The 18,171-nt window shown below is 41.7% G+C and overlaps 1 protein-coding gene across 2 annotated transcripts in view; it reads left to right on the top strand.

The window, feature by feature from the left end:
* pan3 (poly(A) specific ribonuclease subunit PAN3) overlaps window positions 1–18,171 on the top strand; it is a 238,230-nt gene that overhangs the window by 103,569 nt on the left and 116,490 nt on the right. For both annotated transcript variants that reach the window (XR_005463200.1, XM_038818382.1), the window contains exon 5: window positions 4,724–4,874. Coding sequence is in view for 1 of the 2 variants with exons in the window: in XM_038818382.1 (XP_038674310.1) it covers window positions 4,724–4,874 (151 nt within the window). In the remaining variant the exon portion in view is untranslated. The remainder of the gene's footprint in view (window positions 1–4,723; window positions 4,875–18,171) is intronic.

The following is an 18,171-nucleotide window of genomic DNA, read 5'->3' as shown; positions in this document are numbered from 1 at the left end:
CGACTTGGTAGAAGACAGAGTAGCGGTGGCAGGTTATTTTTCAGACTGGAGATCTGTAGCTGGTGGTATTCCGCAGGGGTCAGTGCTGGGACCTCTGTTGTTTATAGTATATATGATCGGGAAGAAAATGAGGGTGGTCTGATTCGTGGAGTTGCTGATTGTGCCGAGGATTATCAGAGGATACAACAGGGCATAGATAGATTGGAGACTTGGACACACAAATAGTAGATGGAGTTTAATCGGGACAACTGCAAGGTGATGCATTTTGGAGGATCAAATCTAGGTATGAAGTTTACCGTAAACGGCAGAACCCTTCGGAACATTAACATACCGAGGGATCTGGGAGTGCAGCAACATAGAACATACAGTGCAGAAGGAGGCCATTCGGCCCATCGAGTCTGCACCGACCCATCTAAGCCCTCACTTCCACCCTATCCCCGCAACCCAATAACCCCTCAACCTTTTTGGACACTAAGGCAATTTAGCATGGCCAATCCACCTAACCTGCACGTCTTTGGATTGTGGGAGGAAACTTGAGCACCCGGAGGAAACCCACGCAGATACTGAGAGAGCGTGTAGACTTCGCACAGACAGTGACCCAGTGGGGAATCTAACTTGGGACCCTGGCACTGTGAAGCCACAGTGTTATCCACTTGTGCTACCGTGCTGCCCGTAGTTCCGTAAAAGTGGCAAAACAGATGGCCAAAGTGATTAAGAAGGTATATGGCATGCTTGCATTCATTGGCCGGGTCATTGAGTACAAGAGTTGGGAAATCATGCTGCAGCTATATAAAACCTTGGTTACGTCGCATTTGGAGTATTGTGTGCAGTTCTGGTCACCACGTTATCAGAAGGAAGTGGAAGCTTTGGAGAGAGTACAAAGAAGGTTCACCAGGATGTTGCTTGGTCTTGAGGGTGTTGGCTATGAGGAGAGGTTGAATAAACTAGGATTGTTTTCATTGGAAAGATGGAGGCTGAGGGGAGACCTGATGGAGGTCTATAAAGTTATGAGAGGGTGGATAGTTAGAGCCTCTTTCCAAGGGTGGAAGTGTCAATTACAAGGGGGCACCGGTTCAAGGTGAGAGGGGGAAAGTTTAAGGGAGATGTGTGAAATAAGTTTTTCACATAGAGAGTGGTGGCAGACTGGAACGCGCTGCCAGAGGATGTGGTGGAATCCGGCACATTAGCAACATTTTAAGAGGAATCTGGATGGATACATGAATGAGGAGGAAATAGAGGCATACAGACCGAAAAGGGCGGACGTTTTTTTCTTAGTTAGGGCATCATGATCGGCACAGGCTTGGAGGGCTGAAGGGCCTGTTCCTGTGCTGTACTTTATTCACTGATTCACTTCTCAGGACAAAAGCTTGACGAACCAGAGTCAAGGTATTGGGTTTAAATTTCAAATCGTGCTTGGCAGTTACTGATTGATTGTCACATGTACTGAAGTACAGTGAAAAGTATTTTTCTGCAGCCAAGGGCGTTCACTGTCAACTGGTGCATTCCCCATACAGCACCTCTACCAACCAGAGCCCACTTGCCAACCAAGCAGCATTCTCTTTTCATGCAGTAAAAACTGTTGTTTTCCCCTTGTACTGATATTGTTGTGAAGTGTTTTGATGAGTATAAGATGAAAAACTTTGACATGTCTCTTATTTCAACAATAAGGAATTAACTTCCTTACTTTTGTCTGGTACTAGCTCTGTTTACGAGCATAGTGTATCGAAATTTAATCAGTGTGTAAGTTGAAACATAGGAGGTTGGTTTTTTTTGCAGTTCTTGCGCTTGGCTGTTCAGTTAAGTGTATTATTGACACCATTGCAAACATCATCTGCTGTCATGAGCAAATTTAGATAAGTGGCTTTCTATCCCATCATCTAAGTTATAAATATTATGTATATATGTAAATATATATATTATATGTATATGTATATATTATATGTGTGTATATTATGTGTGTATATTATATGTGTATATTATATGTGTATATTATATGTATATATTATATGTATATATGTATATATTATATATTATATATTATATGTATATATGTATATATTATATGTATATAGAACATAGGACAGTACAGCACAGAACAGGCCCTTCGGCCCTCAATGTTGTGCCGAGCAACTATCACCCTACTCAAACCCACGTATCCACCCTATACCCGTAACCCAACACCCCCCCCCCCCCCCCCCCCCCCCCCCCCCCCCCCTAACCTTACTTATTAGGACACTACGGGCAATTTAGCATGGCCAATCCACCTAACCCACGCATCTTTGGACTGTGGGAGGAAACCGGAGCACCCGGAGGAAACCCACGCACACACGGGGAGGACGTGCAGACTCCGCACAGACAGTGACCCAGCCGGGAATTGAACCTGGGCCCCTGGAGCTGTCAAGCATTTATGCTAACCACCATGCTACCGTGCTGCCCAAATATATGTATATATTATATGTATATATGTATATATTATATGTATATATGTGTATATATTATATGTATATATGTGTATATATTATATGTATATATGTGTATATATTATATGTATATATGTGTATATATTATATGTATATATATATTATATGTATATATAAATAATAGTGAATAGTTGAGGCCTTGTGGGAAACCGCTAGTCACATCCTGCCAATTAGAGTACCTGCCCATCATCACTTCTCTGTTTCCACTCCTCGACCAATTTCCCTACCAGGTCAATAACTTGCTTTCAAGTTCTGTGAATTTCAACTTTAGCTGACAGTCTCTTATAAGGTACTTTATCCAATGCCTTAAAGCAGTGTTTTTCAAAAGTTTTTCCTGGGATCCAATTTTGCCAACTAGTGGACCTTCAGCACTGGCTTTCTTCCGAATGCTTCATGCATTACGATACAAAGCCTTTAGCCTGGTCTTTTTGCCATCTTAAATCATCCTAAATTTCCTTTGTTATGTGGCCATATTCACCTCTCGCCCTTGATTACCCTGTCTACTGTTTTTGCATTTCACTGTTCTTTTATTACTGACCTTGTTTCTCTTAAACGTATCACTCTGCCTAGGTTCCCCGCCCCCTGCCATTCGAGTGGGATGGTGGAAATATTGAATTCCCTCCCCACAGCCTAATCTTAAAGCTGGGGGTTAACAGCAAATTTCCAAGCTAAAACTACTAGGTTTTGTTTAGTAAGTGTATTAATGATGATAAAACAAAGGTGAGTAGATGGAGTTACAATACAGACCAGTCATGATCTCTTTAAATGGCAGAACAGACGTGAGGAAAAATAGTTTATTTCTGTTCCTACATTCCAATTTTCCTACTCCTGGACTGAACAGGATTTCTAATTCTCACCCAGTCTGTACATGTTGCCTGTTAAAGTTCATTTTTCCATCCCCCACTTTTCGGAAATAAAAACTAAATCAGGAGGGAACGGAAACAAAGTGTCATCCTTTAGTTGAGACCATTATTCTATCACTAATGACAATTTCTGGTCCTGAACTAGAAGTTCACAACACCTCAGATTCCAGTAAATGCTGATAAATGCACTGCTCGTTGGTCTTCAGCATTGTATCATGGGATCACTTGCGACAGAACGAGCAGGTGCAGTTGTGACTAGGTTCAAACCCAAAATCCTGTCACAATTACTTTTCAAATAAAGCTGTTGGCTGCATGAAAACACAGCAGTTAGAATTCCTGCTTAACCACGAGGAAAGCTAGGGAGGTATTTACAAAACAAAATCCTTCAACTAAAACTTTACCTTAAATTCTCTCTTGAGACCTGAGCAGGAGAACAGCGTGCTCCTAACACAGGAAACGGGAAGAACCTGGAAATCCGACACTGAGACCGGACACACAAATACCGCGACCCTTAGCTCAGCGACCCTTCCGATGCCCGCCCTCGATTCACCCACTGGTCACAACCCACACTTTGAAAAACCCTGCCTTACAGAAATCCATAGACATTCCCCTGTTGTAATCCCCTTGGGTCACCTCTTCAAAAAATTTCAATCAGTTTTTTCAGGCATGACCTCACTTTATAATTCCATGCTGGCTGTCTCTGATTAGCTGAAAGATTTTAAGGTGTTCAGTCACCTTATCCTGAATTATAGTCTCGCAATTTCCTAATAATAGTTGTTATGATGCTCTGATTTCCCTCTGTCACCCTTCTTAATTGATGCTTAAACCCTTTGCTTTAACCTTTTTATAACCTGTCGGTTCTCAAGTGTTTTTGGTGTGAATATGTGCAGGAATGAAAATCCCCATTGATCAATGAATCATAAAATCCCTACCGTGCAGAAGGAGACCATGCGGCCCATTGTGTCTGTAATGACCCTCTGAAAGAGCACCGTACCATGTTCCACTTCACTACTTTATCCCCGCAATCCCATCCAACCTGCACATTTTTGGACTGTGGGAGGAAACCGGAATACCCAGAGGAAACCCATGCAGAGACTGGGAGAATGTGCAGACTCCACACAGTCACCTGAGGCCGGAAGTGAACCTGGAACCCTTGTGTTGTCAGGCAGAAGTGCTAACCACTGTGCTACCGTGCCACCCGTTCAGGTGATGGGTTCCCCCCTTTTTTTCTTCAGGTTTTACATTTTGGGTCTCCAGAGTGTGTGCTTTCCCTCTTGATACAATTTTTGAAACTGTAAAATGTGAACTTGAGGTGAAGTGCCATTTAATGAACTTGGGTCATTATGTGAATAATTGCCTAGAATATTATTTTATCGCCAGACACCGAATCCAGCTGCAAATGAATTCATCCCTAAAGGAGGATCAACCCCTCGGCTAAGTTCTGTATCCCAGTCGAACATGTCAGCCTTTTCACCAGCCTTGTTCTCTCATCCGTCCTTGGGCAGTCCATCGGCAGCTGGGTTAGCCCCAGGTAAGTTATTAGTGATTCAGTAAGTGCTAGTAAAATCTCTTGTGTATTTTGTCTTATGTTGCAGGGATGGGTATGAACGAAAGCAGTCTACTTGGTTTAATACCACTTATAAATTATTTTAAAGAATAAAGAGTGGAAGACGTTATTGAGGTGAAGGTCCTCAGTCCATTAACACATTGAAGGGGAAAATATTGCTGAAAATGCCCCTTCTTGAAGATAGGAAGAATTTTGTTTACCTAGTGTGAAAACAGCTTGTGGAATATGCCTGTTAAATTCTTCAGGTCGAAAAAACCCTCATAGGGAGCTTAAGTGTATTGAGACCCAGCTACCATTTTATCTTGCATTGACATTTACTTGGGATAAATGTCCAAGGCTGGAACAGATGTTGATCTCTGCTCTGACCTGTAGTGGTTGGCTAGAATAGGATCTATCAAAACCGTAGTCAAGCATGCAATTTTTCATTTGGAGATCTAATGATGATTAGAACACAACTTCTACATCATATAAGTGGACCACTGTCCCACCGCCCTATTCTCAGCGTTTTTTTCTATGCTGGAGGATGGGGTGGGGGAGCTGGGGTCGTACATGGAGTTTGCTTAAGATTCCTCCTACCTGTATGGAACTTTTCATTTATGAATATTTGAAGACAGATCAAACTTGCTTGTGAAATTGTCTGCTGTTAAGTAGGTCTCTGATATTTATGACCAGGCTTATCCATAAAGTGTAGCAGATTTGGTAAGGTACCAGTTGGCAACTGACGCCTGTAGAATTCTCCCAGCAAAGAATCAGTGCCTTGAGTTTTAAAATTCTTATGCTTGTATTCAAATGTATTCATTGCCCTGCACCTCCCTATTTCTGTAACTACTACAACCCTCCAAGAACATAAAGGATTCTGATGATCAGACACCTATTGATGAAAAATCTACTTAAATCAACCTTGAATATTTATAACTCAGCCTCTATTGCTCTGTGGGAAAGAAAATCACAAAACCTAAAAAACCTCTGAGAAAGAATTCCTCCTCCTCCTCTCCATCTTAAATGGGAGAAGACTTATTTTTAAACTGTGCTACCTGGTTCTAGGGTCCTCTACAATTGGAACACCCTCAGAATCTTGTATGTCTCAATAAGATCATCTCTCAATCTTCTTAACTTCAATGAGTGTTCGACCACCTGCTCAACTTTTCCTTTTAAAACAACTCCTCTATCCGAGAAACAACTGAGAGAACCGTCTCTCAACGGTTTCCAATTCAGTTAAATCCCTTAAGGAAGAAGACCAAAAATATACACAGTACACAAGTTGCAGTCTCACAAAGGCACTGTTCAGCTGTAGCAACACTTCCTTATTCTTATACTCAATTCTTCTCCCAATAAAGGCCAGCGTTCCATTTGCCTTCTCAATCACGGGTGGCATAGCGGTTAACACTGCTGCCCTCGCAACATCAGAGACCCAGGTTCAGTTGCGGTCTTGGGTGACTGTCTGTGTGGTAGAGTTTGCACTTTCTCCCCATGTCGACATGGATTTCCTCCAGGCTCCTGTTTCCTCCCACAGTCCAAAGATGTGCAGGTTATGTGGAATGCCCATGTGAAATTGCCCCTTAGTGTCCAAAGATGTGCAGGATAGGTGGGGTTAAGCGGATAGGGTAGGGGAGTGGTGCTAGGTAGGGCACTCTTTCAGAGGGTTGTTGCAGACCCAATGGGCCAAACGGCCTCCTTCTGCACTGTAGGGATTCTATGATCGCTTGCTACTCATTCGTTTCTTTGTGATTCATGTACCAGGACACCCAGGTCCCATGTACCACAGATCTCTGCTGTTTCTCTTCATTTGAATAATATTCTGGTTTCTATTCTTACTATCAAAGTGACAAGTTCACATTTTCCCCTTATACTCCACCTGTCAATTGTTTGCCCACTCACTTAACCTATCTATATCCCTTTCCAGACTCCTGTCCTCTTCTCGATTTGCTTGCATCCAAGTCATTAATTTAGATTGTAAATAGGTGGGGCCCTGTGCTGATCCCTGTGGCACTCTACTAGTTTCAGTCTGACAACTTGAAAATGACCCATTTATCTTGACTTCCTATTAGCTGTCGAATCCCGTATCCATATGTTACCCCAACATCATGAGCTATTGTCTTGTGTAATAACCTTGTTATGTGACACCTTATCAAATATCTTTTGAAAATCTACATACCAAGCATCTGCTGGTTCTCCAATTTTCATCCTGCTTATTACTTCATCAAGAACTCTGATAAATTTGTCAAACATAGTTTTGCTTTCACAAAATCATTTTGGCGCTATTTGATTGTGATATAATTTTCTAAATGTCCTGCTATTACCTCCTGAATAATAGATTTGAGCATTGTTCTGGGTAATAGGCTTAATTGACCTACAGTCCCCTGCTTTCTGTCTCCCTCCTTTTCATGGATAGTGGTTACATTTGTGGTTTTCCAATTCGCTGGGTTATTTCCAGAATCTAGGGAATTTTGTAGCCGCTTTTAAGACCCGAGTATGCAGAGCCTCGTTGCTCCTTTTAAACAATCCTTAAAACCAGCCTCTTTTGGTCACCTGTCCTAATATTTCCTCCTTTAGCTGATTGTCAAATCTTTGATTCATTATGCTCCTGCGGGATGCCTTTAAATGCTTTATTACTTTAAAGTGTTTTATGATTGCAAGTTATTGTCCATGGGAGAATGGAGGAAAATTGGGGAGGATCGAAATGACAGTACTCCAGTGGAATGAGAAAAGAGAAATTTTGACCGATCCCGCATATTTCGATTGAAAATCTATAGCCATCTCAAAACCTGAAAGAAACTGTAAAGTTCATAATATTTGTGCTCCAGTTAGCATAAGAACTCCGAGTCTACTCCCTGCTTAATAGTATCGGCCGAGTAACTGGACTGGCAGATGTGTCATTGGGAAGCCATATGTACTGCTTCCCACAAGACGCACTTTTACTGCAAAGATTTATCTTCCTTTTGATTAAAAGAGATTCAAATTTACGTTGCTATATTTACAAAAATCGATTTGACTTCTTTCTGGGATGTGGTTCTTCCCATGTCACCAGTAGATAAGTATGAGTATTGACAGTCGATCTGATCAAGGGTGAGTCAATAATTAGAAGCTGAGCTGAGGCCTATTTGTAACATCCTTTTTGTAATCCTGGATGAATCCAAAACTGCATAGACTGCGGGTTGAGTCTGGGTCCTTCTTACTGGCTTAGATACACACTGGATGTTCAGGTGCCATACTTCACATTTCTCTACATGTACACAGGATTCAGACAAAGAAAATGACTTGGATCAAGGCTGTGTTACAAAATAGTCTGGCCTTCTCCAGTTCTTTGATTTACAATTGGTATGCTAAACATTGAAAAATATTTAGTCTTGATTTTATATGTTGTAGAAAATGTTTGGATGTCGTATACTAGCACCATTTATTTGAAGTCTGAATTTTTAATTTGCTCCTGAATAGTATATATTTCTTCACTTGCATGGTTTAAATGGGTAGATTGAGCTTTCTTTGTCTTGGTTCAATTAACCTTCTTTAGACACCCTTATATCCAGACTCAAAATCTCTCATGATTTTTGTGGTTGTTTCCTAGTCATACAGCCAGTGGTGTAATTGCAGTTTTAGAAAAAGATATGTTTACACCTGGGAAGTTCTCAGGGCATGCTTCATCTTCTACGCACATTTAGCATTGTGAAGGAGACTTTATTACATTCTTTGTCAAATACAGATCCACTAAGCTAAACAGAAAACAATTAAAGTTAAAGAACAAAAATATATTTGCGTTTTGATTTCAAGCTAATACTTGATACTCTCTTGGTTTCAAGATTATATTGCTGAAAAACAATTAATTTGTAAAACAAATTGGCCACCTAAACAAACCAACCTTGTTTTTTTTCTTTAAATAGCTATTGGCCGGAATCCTGGAGGTTTCCCTGGGGTGTGGGGTGGCTTCAATGGGAATTCCCATTGATAGCGGTGGGGCAGCAGTGAATCCCAGCGCCTGCAAGTGGTAAGCCGCTGAGAAACATGTGGCTGGGAGGCTGGAGAATCCTGCCTACTGTCTCTTTTCAATCACCAGTTGACGCAGTATGCAACAGTTATCTGAACTATGTATTTTCTCACATCTTAAATATACTGACCAGTAAAGATTTTGCTGAAGGTAACAATTTATATGCTTTCCATTTTAGTATCCAGTAACTATATAGGTCTTTGCTCCATATCCCTTACCATTCTTAACAAAATACCGTTAGATTTGACAATTCGAATTGACCCAGCATCCAGAATATCTGGGGAGCAAATTCCTGACTGCCACTATACTACTTGTGGAAAACACTTGTCACAACCATCATAAGTGTCTTTTGTCTTTCGTTCAAACAGCTGACTAGTATCAGAGTTAGACTCTGCCATTAAACCAGTCCCAGATCTCTCTGCCAAGTTCTTCTCGCATTGAAGACTTGCATTATGAAGGAAGCAGCAGCAGGCTGATGAACTTTATCTCTTAGCTGCGATTCTGTTTGAACCTGGTAAAATGCAATGATCTTTCTGGTGAAACTGATTTAAGGAGTATTAAAAATTATTAGGCATCAATACATACTTAAAAAAATATTGGTAATCTTGTGATAGTCAACATAGATTGGTAAGCGGCAGGCCATACTTTAGTAAATTTAATTCTTAGAAGCAGAGTCAGGAAAAATTATCATCGGGAAATGGCAGCGTCGTTGACCAGGAATTTGCAGCCTCCCCTGCAGTGGGTTTTCCAGAGGCTGCTTGCCATTGGCTGCAAATGTTCTCTTACGGTCCCGCCAAAGACTATGATGTTTTGCATAGCTTGCCACCCCGCCGCCAGGGATCCCAAGGCAGGGGCCGAATTCGGTAGGGCTGGAAAATCCCATCCATTGAACAAATATTTTTGTCTGTCTTCAGAGTAAAGGACACAAGTTACAGCAGAAATGGAGGTGAAAAAAATGTGAAGACATTTGAGTAATTGATACCAGCAGAGAAAAAGTATTGGAGAAGCATGAGTGACGTGAGTGCCAGGGCAGCATGGTGGCACAGTGATTAGCAGCAGAGACTCAGGTTCGATTCCAGCCTTGGGTGCCTGTCTGCGTGGAGTTTGCATGTTCTCCCCGTGTCTGTGTGGACTTATTCCGGGTGCTCCGGTTTCCTGCCACTATCCAAAGATGTGCAGGTTAGGTGGATTGGCCATGCTAAATTACCCCCAAGTGTCCAACGTTTAGATGGGGTTATGGGGATAGGGCAGGTGAGGGGCCTAGGTAGGATGCTCTTAGAGGGTCGGTGCAGAATTGATGGGCCAAATGGCCACCTTTTGCACTGCAGCATCAAGATTGACCTCACTTTTCAACGGCACTTTGCCATTTAGTTGGGCTTTGGGGAGTTTCTCCCTGGTGAAGCCACAGTTAAGCACTTTACATGCACTGGGGAGCCGAGCTCGCCAAAGAATTAGCTCCTTGCAGATCAGGGCATCATTTTAAATGGCTGCCTCTTTCAGAACGTCTCCCCCAACCTGTTATTGGCTCCTCGAACCCCCCCCCCCCCCCCCCCCCCCCCCCCCCAAAACCACCCATGGGCAAGCCTGGCCCCGGTAGTGCCAACCTGATACTTGGTCCCCCTGCCAAGTGGTGCTGCCAGGCTGATAATGCCAAGTGGCCTGGGTGCCACCAACCTGTGCTAAATGGTGCCTGGTTGAGATCTCGCAGGAGCGACCGTTGACTCCTGGACACCCCGTGCATACGGCATGCGTGTATTTAAATGAGCCTTATTTAAATCTTCTTATCTGGATCACACCCAAAGAGGCGGTGATTCAGATCGCACCGGGCGGAGCGAGTCAGGTGACTTTGTGATCGGCCCCGGGGTAGAGCCCCGCGGGAGCAACGAGGTGGCTGAAATCACGCCAATAGAAATCTCTCTAAATCTTGTAGTTTTTTCCCCCACTCATTAACTCACAGAAACATTTGGGTTTCTAACTTTTGTGGTGATTTTTAATTTATAATTAATTTACATCCCTACTTCTGCTTTGAGCGTTATCAGTATCGCAGTGGTAGAGCATTCCACAAAGCTTTTCATCACTTGTAGTTCTATGCCTAGACTCCCTACAATTCTTACAATTAGAAGTTTAAACGAATATGCTGCAATATCACTGATATATAATTACATTATAATGACTATTGATATAAAATATGCATTACATTGCATTACAACTATTCAGGCCTTAAATAGTGGCTGCAATTATTTTTTCAATTCGTTATTAGATCAATATAAAGGAATTTGAAACTGAACTTAGGTTGCTTGTCTAGCACGAGACTCGGCTGGTTATTGTAGTATACAATATTGAACTGCTGTACATGTATAATGCTGCTTTTAAAATATAAATTTACTGCTAAAATCACCATTTACTTTAAATTAATCTCCTGGACATTACTGTGAGCACTGCATGAAAAACATCATTAGGCCATTTAGAAATTTTTCTTTTTACATTTTCATTCATGGAACAGTACAGCACAGAACAGGCCCTTCGGCCCTCGATGTTGTGCCGAGCAATGATCACCCTACTCAAACCCACGTATCCACTCTATACCCGTAACCCAACAACCCCCCCCAACCTTACTTTTTAGGACACTACGGGCAATTTAGCATGGCCAATCCACCTAACCCGCACATCTTTGGACTGTGGGAGGAAACCGGAGCACCCGGAGGAAACCCACGCACACACTGGGAGGACGTGCAGACTCCGCACAGACAGTGACCCAGCCGGGAATCGAACCTGGGACCCTGGAGCTGTGAAGCATTTATGCTAACCACCATGCTACCGTGCTGCCATTCGCTAGTTATAAAAGTATGGGTGATGGAAGAAAAAGCTGTTTGACCTCCGAGGTGATTGGAGGAGGCACATCGCATGGTGAAATTTCCAGGGATACATTCAACCAAAGTTGGAAATCCAACACCAGAATTGTATCTCCCGAGACTAATGCAAGGAGAATGTAGTCACTGACATTACAATGGCATTAGGTCCATGAATAAAAAAAATGCAATTTAGCCAATAAAAAAAAAGGCAGATGGAATAAATTTCACTTTGTTTATGTGGATTTGTGAGACAGATGGGACTCCAGAACTATGTGTGGAAAAACCTGTTTTGTTGAATCGAGAGCACTAACTTCCTGTTTCTATTGTTAATCAGGTTTCTAAATGGCCACTGTTTCCTGCCTTATGGTGTAAAGCCACAGAAAACAACTACATTTATAGCACACACTGTAAGGACAAAAGGCACAACATAATGCATCACATAAATAAGAGTTTCAAGTTTATTTGTTTCCAGCATTTGGGAACATGGAATTATAAGGTATGAAACTGCAAAACATGATCAAAATGATTTGTTTGGTGCATGATAATTCAGGTCAAATATGCAATTGTGTTTTCAGATAGTGGGCACTTATCCTTCAACAATAGCAACAACTTGCGTTGATAAAGCTCCTTTAATGTAATTAAATGTTCTGAGGTGCTGCGCCGGAGTATTATAAAACAAAGCAAGATACCAGGCCACAAAATGAGCTTTTAGGTCTTCATCAAATAGGTGGATTTGAAGGAGTGTTTTAAAGGAGGAAAGCAAGGCAGAGAGGTGTAGGCAGGGTATTCCAGATCTTGAGGTCTTGGCAACTGAAAGTGAGGCTACCAATGCTAGAACAATTAAAATTGGGATGCACAAAAAAAAGGATTAGAGAAACGCAGATATCTCAAAGGGTGGCAGTGGTGGAAGAGGTTACAGATATAGGGAGTGGCAAAGCCATGGTGGGACTTGCAAACAAGGATGAGAATTGCAAAATCAACATATTGCTTGATTGGGAGCCATATAGGCCAGTGAGCGCAGGTGATCGGGGCAGTACTTGCTGCGTATTAAGACAGGACAGCAGAATTTTGGATGATCTTAAGTTTACAAAAGATGGAATGTGAGAGACCAGAATGGAAGCATTGGAATAGTTGAGTCCAGAGATAACGAAGGCATAACTGAGGGCTTTGGCAGTAGATGAGCTGAGACAGTGTCGAAGTCGGGTCATGTTACAGAGATGGACGTCGGCAGCCTTAGTGATAGCGCAAATATGAGATCAGAATCTCATCTCGGATTCAAATGTGACACCAAGGTTGTGAACAGACCTGCTTAATCTCAGACTGTTGTCGGGGAGAAGGATGGATTCAGTAGCTAGGAAATGAAGTTTGAGCAGGCACTGGAAACAATGCCATCAATTATCCCACTTTTAATTGGAGGAAATTTCTACTCATCCAGTGCTGGGTGTCGTATAAGCTGTCTGATAATTTAGCAAGATTGGAGTGGAGAGAGGTGGTGATATAGAATTGTTTGTCATCAGTATAGATGTGAAAACTGAAGCAGTTCCTTTTCGGTGACTCCACCGAGGGCAGCATGTAAATTAGAAATAGGAGGGGACCAAAGGTCGATACTTAGGGTTACCATAAGTAAGGGTGCAGCAGTCGAACGAGAAGCCATTTTCAGCAAGAAAATTCCCCTCCCTTATTGTAATCTGTATTTGTGCATGCTTCAGTTTTTTTCCTATGCCATCCGCATTTATTTAAAATTCGCAAACATTAAACTTGACTCCAGGTGTCTCGAGTTGTATTCTAACAAATATTACTTTTTTGGATATGTTTTGCATTCTATGTTAGCTTTTGTTTTGGCTTTTGCCTTGTGATAGATGTAATCAAGTATACCATAACATCTTTTAATTACATTTTTTGTGAGCTGCAAGTTATTATTGAAGAAAAGGTAAAATTACAGAGTCCAGGCCTGGCCTATTAGAACAAAATACCTAAACAATTGAACTAAAAGACAGATATGGGAAAACAATGAAACTTCTGCAGAAGAGATCCTTCCTAATTTGGGGATACATCAAAAATACTTCTCCAGGAAGAAGGTCTGCACCCTCCTCAAGGTAGCCCTACCTTATCCCGAGTTAATTAGTTTGGCTTGGGAAATGAAGCTATTAATTGCTCAATCAGATGGATATATTCAATTTCTATGAGTTTATGGCTTTCACCAAAAATCATTGTGTTAAAATGTAGTAAAAGATAACAATTTGAATTGTCATGAATGATATCTCAATTTAACTTCCCATTAAGTTGATCTTCGTAGAGAAATTGTTCTTGGCAGCTGAAGTCTTGGCTACTGACTCAGAGCAGTTTGCTTATTTGAGGCTTGAGATTACCTTCCCTTACTTCAACAATAGATATTGTCCCGTAGAATTTGCAACTTGAACCTGAAAACAGCTTAAATACAGAACTGAAACTGGCTCTTTAGCCAATCAAGTCTACATTTTTTGTCTCAAGTCACAAACCTCATTTCTTTCCATTCTCATTACTGCCTGTAACTTTTGAGAATACATTTCGATGAGCCAGTGTCTAGTTCCCTTTTGGGGGAACTACTCACTACTCCACTACGTTGGTGAAAGGGCTATAAAAACTCTGGAAAATGGTGTAAAGAATTAGATCAAGCATAGAGCACACAAACAGGCCATTCAGCTCAATTAGTCTGCTGGTTTTTAATGCTCTACACAAGTCTCTTAGCCCAACCCCTAGCCCCTCCCTCCCTGTGTAGTTCTACATTCTTATCAATCTCTGATTAATGAAATTAATCTTTATTTCACTATTGAATTTATGGAGAATTATCTTGTATTTATGAACCCTCGCTTTAAATTCTTCCACAAATGGAATTTTCTCTGCCTTTATCCTATACAACCCATTTATCATTTTAAGGACCCCTCTCGGGTCACCTCTAAGTTTTTTCTTAAAAATAAAAGTCCTAATCTGTTAATGAGTTCTGTCATGGACAGAATGTATGTGTTCTCTTATTCCTCGTGATCAGTATGTTTTGTATGAAAATGGTGTGTCTTTTAAATTTTTTTTAGAGTACCCAATTATTTTTTTTCCAATTAAGGGGCAATTTAGTGTGGTCAAGCCACCTAACCTGTACATCTTTGGGTTGTGGAGGTGAAACAAAAGCAGACACGGAGAGAATGTGCAAACTCCACATGGACAGTGACCCAGGGCCGGAATTCAAACCCGGGTCCTCTGCACCATAGGCTGCAGTGCGAACCACTGTGCCACTTCTGCCTCTCGGTGTCTCTTTTTTTTAAACCTTGAACATTAACATTTTTTTGAGAGTTTAAAATAAAGGTTATTTTTTTCTCACACACATATCCCAAATTGACGCAATATTACTGACTCGCTGACTTGCCCTCCCTCACGCCCACTCTTCGAACCATCCTCACGCATACCTGCCCGCCCACCCTCGTGCTCACCCACCTGCCCTTGCGCCTGCCCTCGTGCCCACCATCCCTCCTGGCTACCCCGCCCCGTCCCCTCACTGTCTCACCCGCCCCCTCGCTCTCACTCGCCCTGACCTTGCCCCCACCCGCTCACATGATGGGATACAGGTGAAGATAATGTACTTTTACAAATTATAGTTTTCTCAGTCTCTAATTTACCATCTCCAGTCTCCCAATGGCAGGCCTGTTCTGAGATGGTTTTGATGACTTAAAGTTGACGTGACGGTCTTATAAAGCGAAGGGTTCACAGCAAGTTGTGAGGCTTCATTGTAATTGATTAGCTATAAGGTTGGTTCTTAGATGAATTTGCAACTGGAACAGGTTATGTCTTCTGGTTGCCTGATGTCTTGCAGCTTGTTCCAAGTCTGGTTCACAGACTGGCTAAGCTGATGGTTCATTAGCTTTTGGCAGAACTGCCTGCATACAGCTCTAGCTGTCTCGCCAGTTTCTAATTTCCAAGTCCATTTCAAATAAAGTAGTGCTGTTCATGTTAATTACAGACTCACTTGTGGTCTTGCATCTCGTGAGGTTTGGGACAGACAATGTCTTTGTTTTCGAATGTTCTATTCATTCTGATGGTACTCTCTTAATTTGTTTAAGGGAAGGGCATTGACTTGCATCAGTTTGGAATGCTCTTTGTTCCCTCTTGAGACCGGGAAGCAGTTCGCATCCACAAAATAAGTCAGGTGACCCTTGGGCAACCAGCCTTTGTGTCCACATTTTAAAATATAAAATTTAGTTTGAAGGTCAGATTCAGACAAGCTGGCATTGGGAAATTGGCAGTGGGAAAGCCAATTGAAATTCACTTGCAATCAGAAGTTAAGTATATACACTAAAGGATAACATTGAAGTAATTTCATATTCTATACCATAAATATGGCTTTCCAGATGATTTGTTTAGTCAATTGGTTGAATTCTGGACTTGTCATAGAGAGGGGAGAGATAGGTAAACTACACTGATTTCCCCATATCACCAAAAGGTATATTAAATTATTTCTTTAGTATGTGGTGGCCTGGTTTCCCAATCCCCCAGTTTGTTTGCTCCAATTAACTAATAATTTACAGAAAACTCGTATTAAGATTGACTCAGACGGTTATTTCACACGTTCGTACACACACTCATCTCATTCACTTACAATCAAGGGATAGGGACAGAAACTAAACTAAATTGTGTGTTGTGTGTATGAAACTAGCATGAAACAGTTGGAAATAAGGAAGGTAAATGGAATTTTGGCCTTTATAGCTAAAGGAATACAGTATAAAGTTAGGGAGGTGTGGCTGCAATTCTACAAGGCACTGGTGTGACCGCACTTGGAGTACTGTGTACAGTTTTGGTCCCCTTGTCTGAGGAGGGATGTAGTTGCATCAGGCAATTCGAAGGAGCTTCACTGGATTGATTCGAGAGATGAGAGATTTGTCTTATGAAGAGAGATTGTGTAGTTTAGTCCTATACTTGAGTTCAGAAGAATGAGAGGAGATCTAATTGAGGTATGTAAAATGATGAAAGATATTGACAAAGTAGAGGTGACATACCATCAGTTAAGAAAATAATTGTTTTGATCTGAAACCCCTGGGAGTAGCACCCAGGCAAAAGACCAATCCTGTGCTGACTTATAGCAGCCATTTGTTTTTGGTTCAGCAGTAAGTCCTTTGTTTTTAAAAAAAGCAATAGGAATAAAGTTTGGAATTTCTTTTAATGTCCCAAGGACACCAACTGTTCTTTCGCACTCTGAAGGAAAAAAGGAATTCAATTTTTTTAATGTCTTGCAAAAGAACAAAAGAAGTAATTCTCTTATTCATATAGGAAAGTCAAATACTGAGCTATCAGGAGCAATGCCAGTTTGCTGCTCTTTTTCTAGGTTTAAAGTCTGGATAAGGGGTTGGCAATTACATTGCCCTTTCCTTCAGTGTGGGTAATGCTTAGGTGACCTGGGAGATTCAAAATCTGTCTTTATTAGAGAAGGACTATTTAGGGATTGGAGCTCTGAATGTTTCTTTTGGGGGTAAGTATTGATTTCAGAACTCTCTGCCAGTTCAAATCCTGGTTATCTATTTTATAAAGGATTTTACATGGTGGTCCTGGTTGTTAATGACAGCCAAGCTGTTCTGGGTTATTGGCAGGGGTATTCTGTGTGTCTCACTCTGCAAGTACAATGTAGTTTGATTGTAAGGTTGAGCAGCTCTTGTCAAGCTTAATTCTTCCTGTCCATTTTGTAACCTTTGAAATCAGTTGCTCAGAGCAAGGCACTGTTTCCAAGCTGATTTCAGGAGAGACATACAAACTACGAGGAGGAATCACAAAGATCATGCCTAACCCCGGTTACCTTTTACCCCCTTGTTTATCAATAATTTATCTACCTTTGCTTCCACAGACTTTTGAGGAAAGGAGTTCCATTACCCTCAGAGATTGGGAGATGATGTAATGTATTTTGGCCTTCATCAGGGATTCTAGTTGAACCTCTGGCTTGTGCGCAAGCACAGCTGGGATGTTCTAGTTGCTGTTACTGGCTCCCTTGGTTGGTACTGCAACGTCTTATCCCCATCTTGGGCCAGCATTTCTAGACATGGATGATAGGGATGTTGGCTTATCGAAGGGGTCACAAGTAGGCTTACATCAACACTGCAACAAAGTTACTGTGAAAATTCCCTAGTTGCCACACTCCGGCACCTGCTCCGGTACACAGAGGGAGAATTCAGAATGTCCAATTCTGTTCAAACCCCATGTAGATCTGTATAGGTTTCTTACAAGTGTTTTGAAATTACGACTGATTTCCCCCTAAGCCTTGCGACTGATTTCCCCCTAAGCCTAACTCCTGGGCACTAAGGACGACAGCCTCGGTCTGTTTTGTAATTAATGAACACGTCCTGTATCAGCATGGAGTAGACCTCTTGGCTTTCCCAATAGGTGTCCCTGAATTCAGAAAGTCAAGGGGCCGGAT

This window comes from Scyliorhinus canicula, chromosome 14, assembly GCF_902713615.1.
Source record: "Scyliorhinus canicula chromosome 14, sScyCan1.1, whole genome shotgun sequence".
Taxonomy (NCBI): Eukaryota; Metazoa; Chordata; class Chondrichthyes; order Carcharhiniformes; family Scyliorhinidae; genus Scyliorhinus; species Scyliorhinus canicula.
The sequence above is the reverse complement of the archived record's forward strand: the minus strand, read 5'-3'. Positions and strand labels throughout refer to the sequence as shown.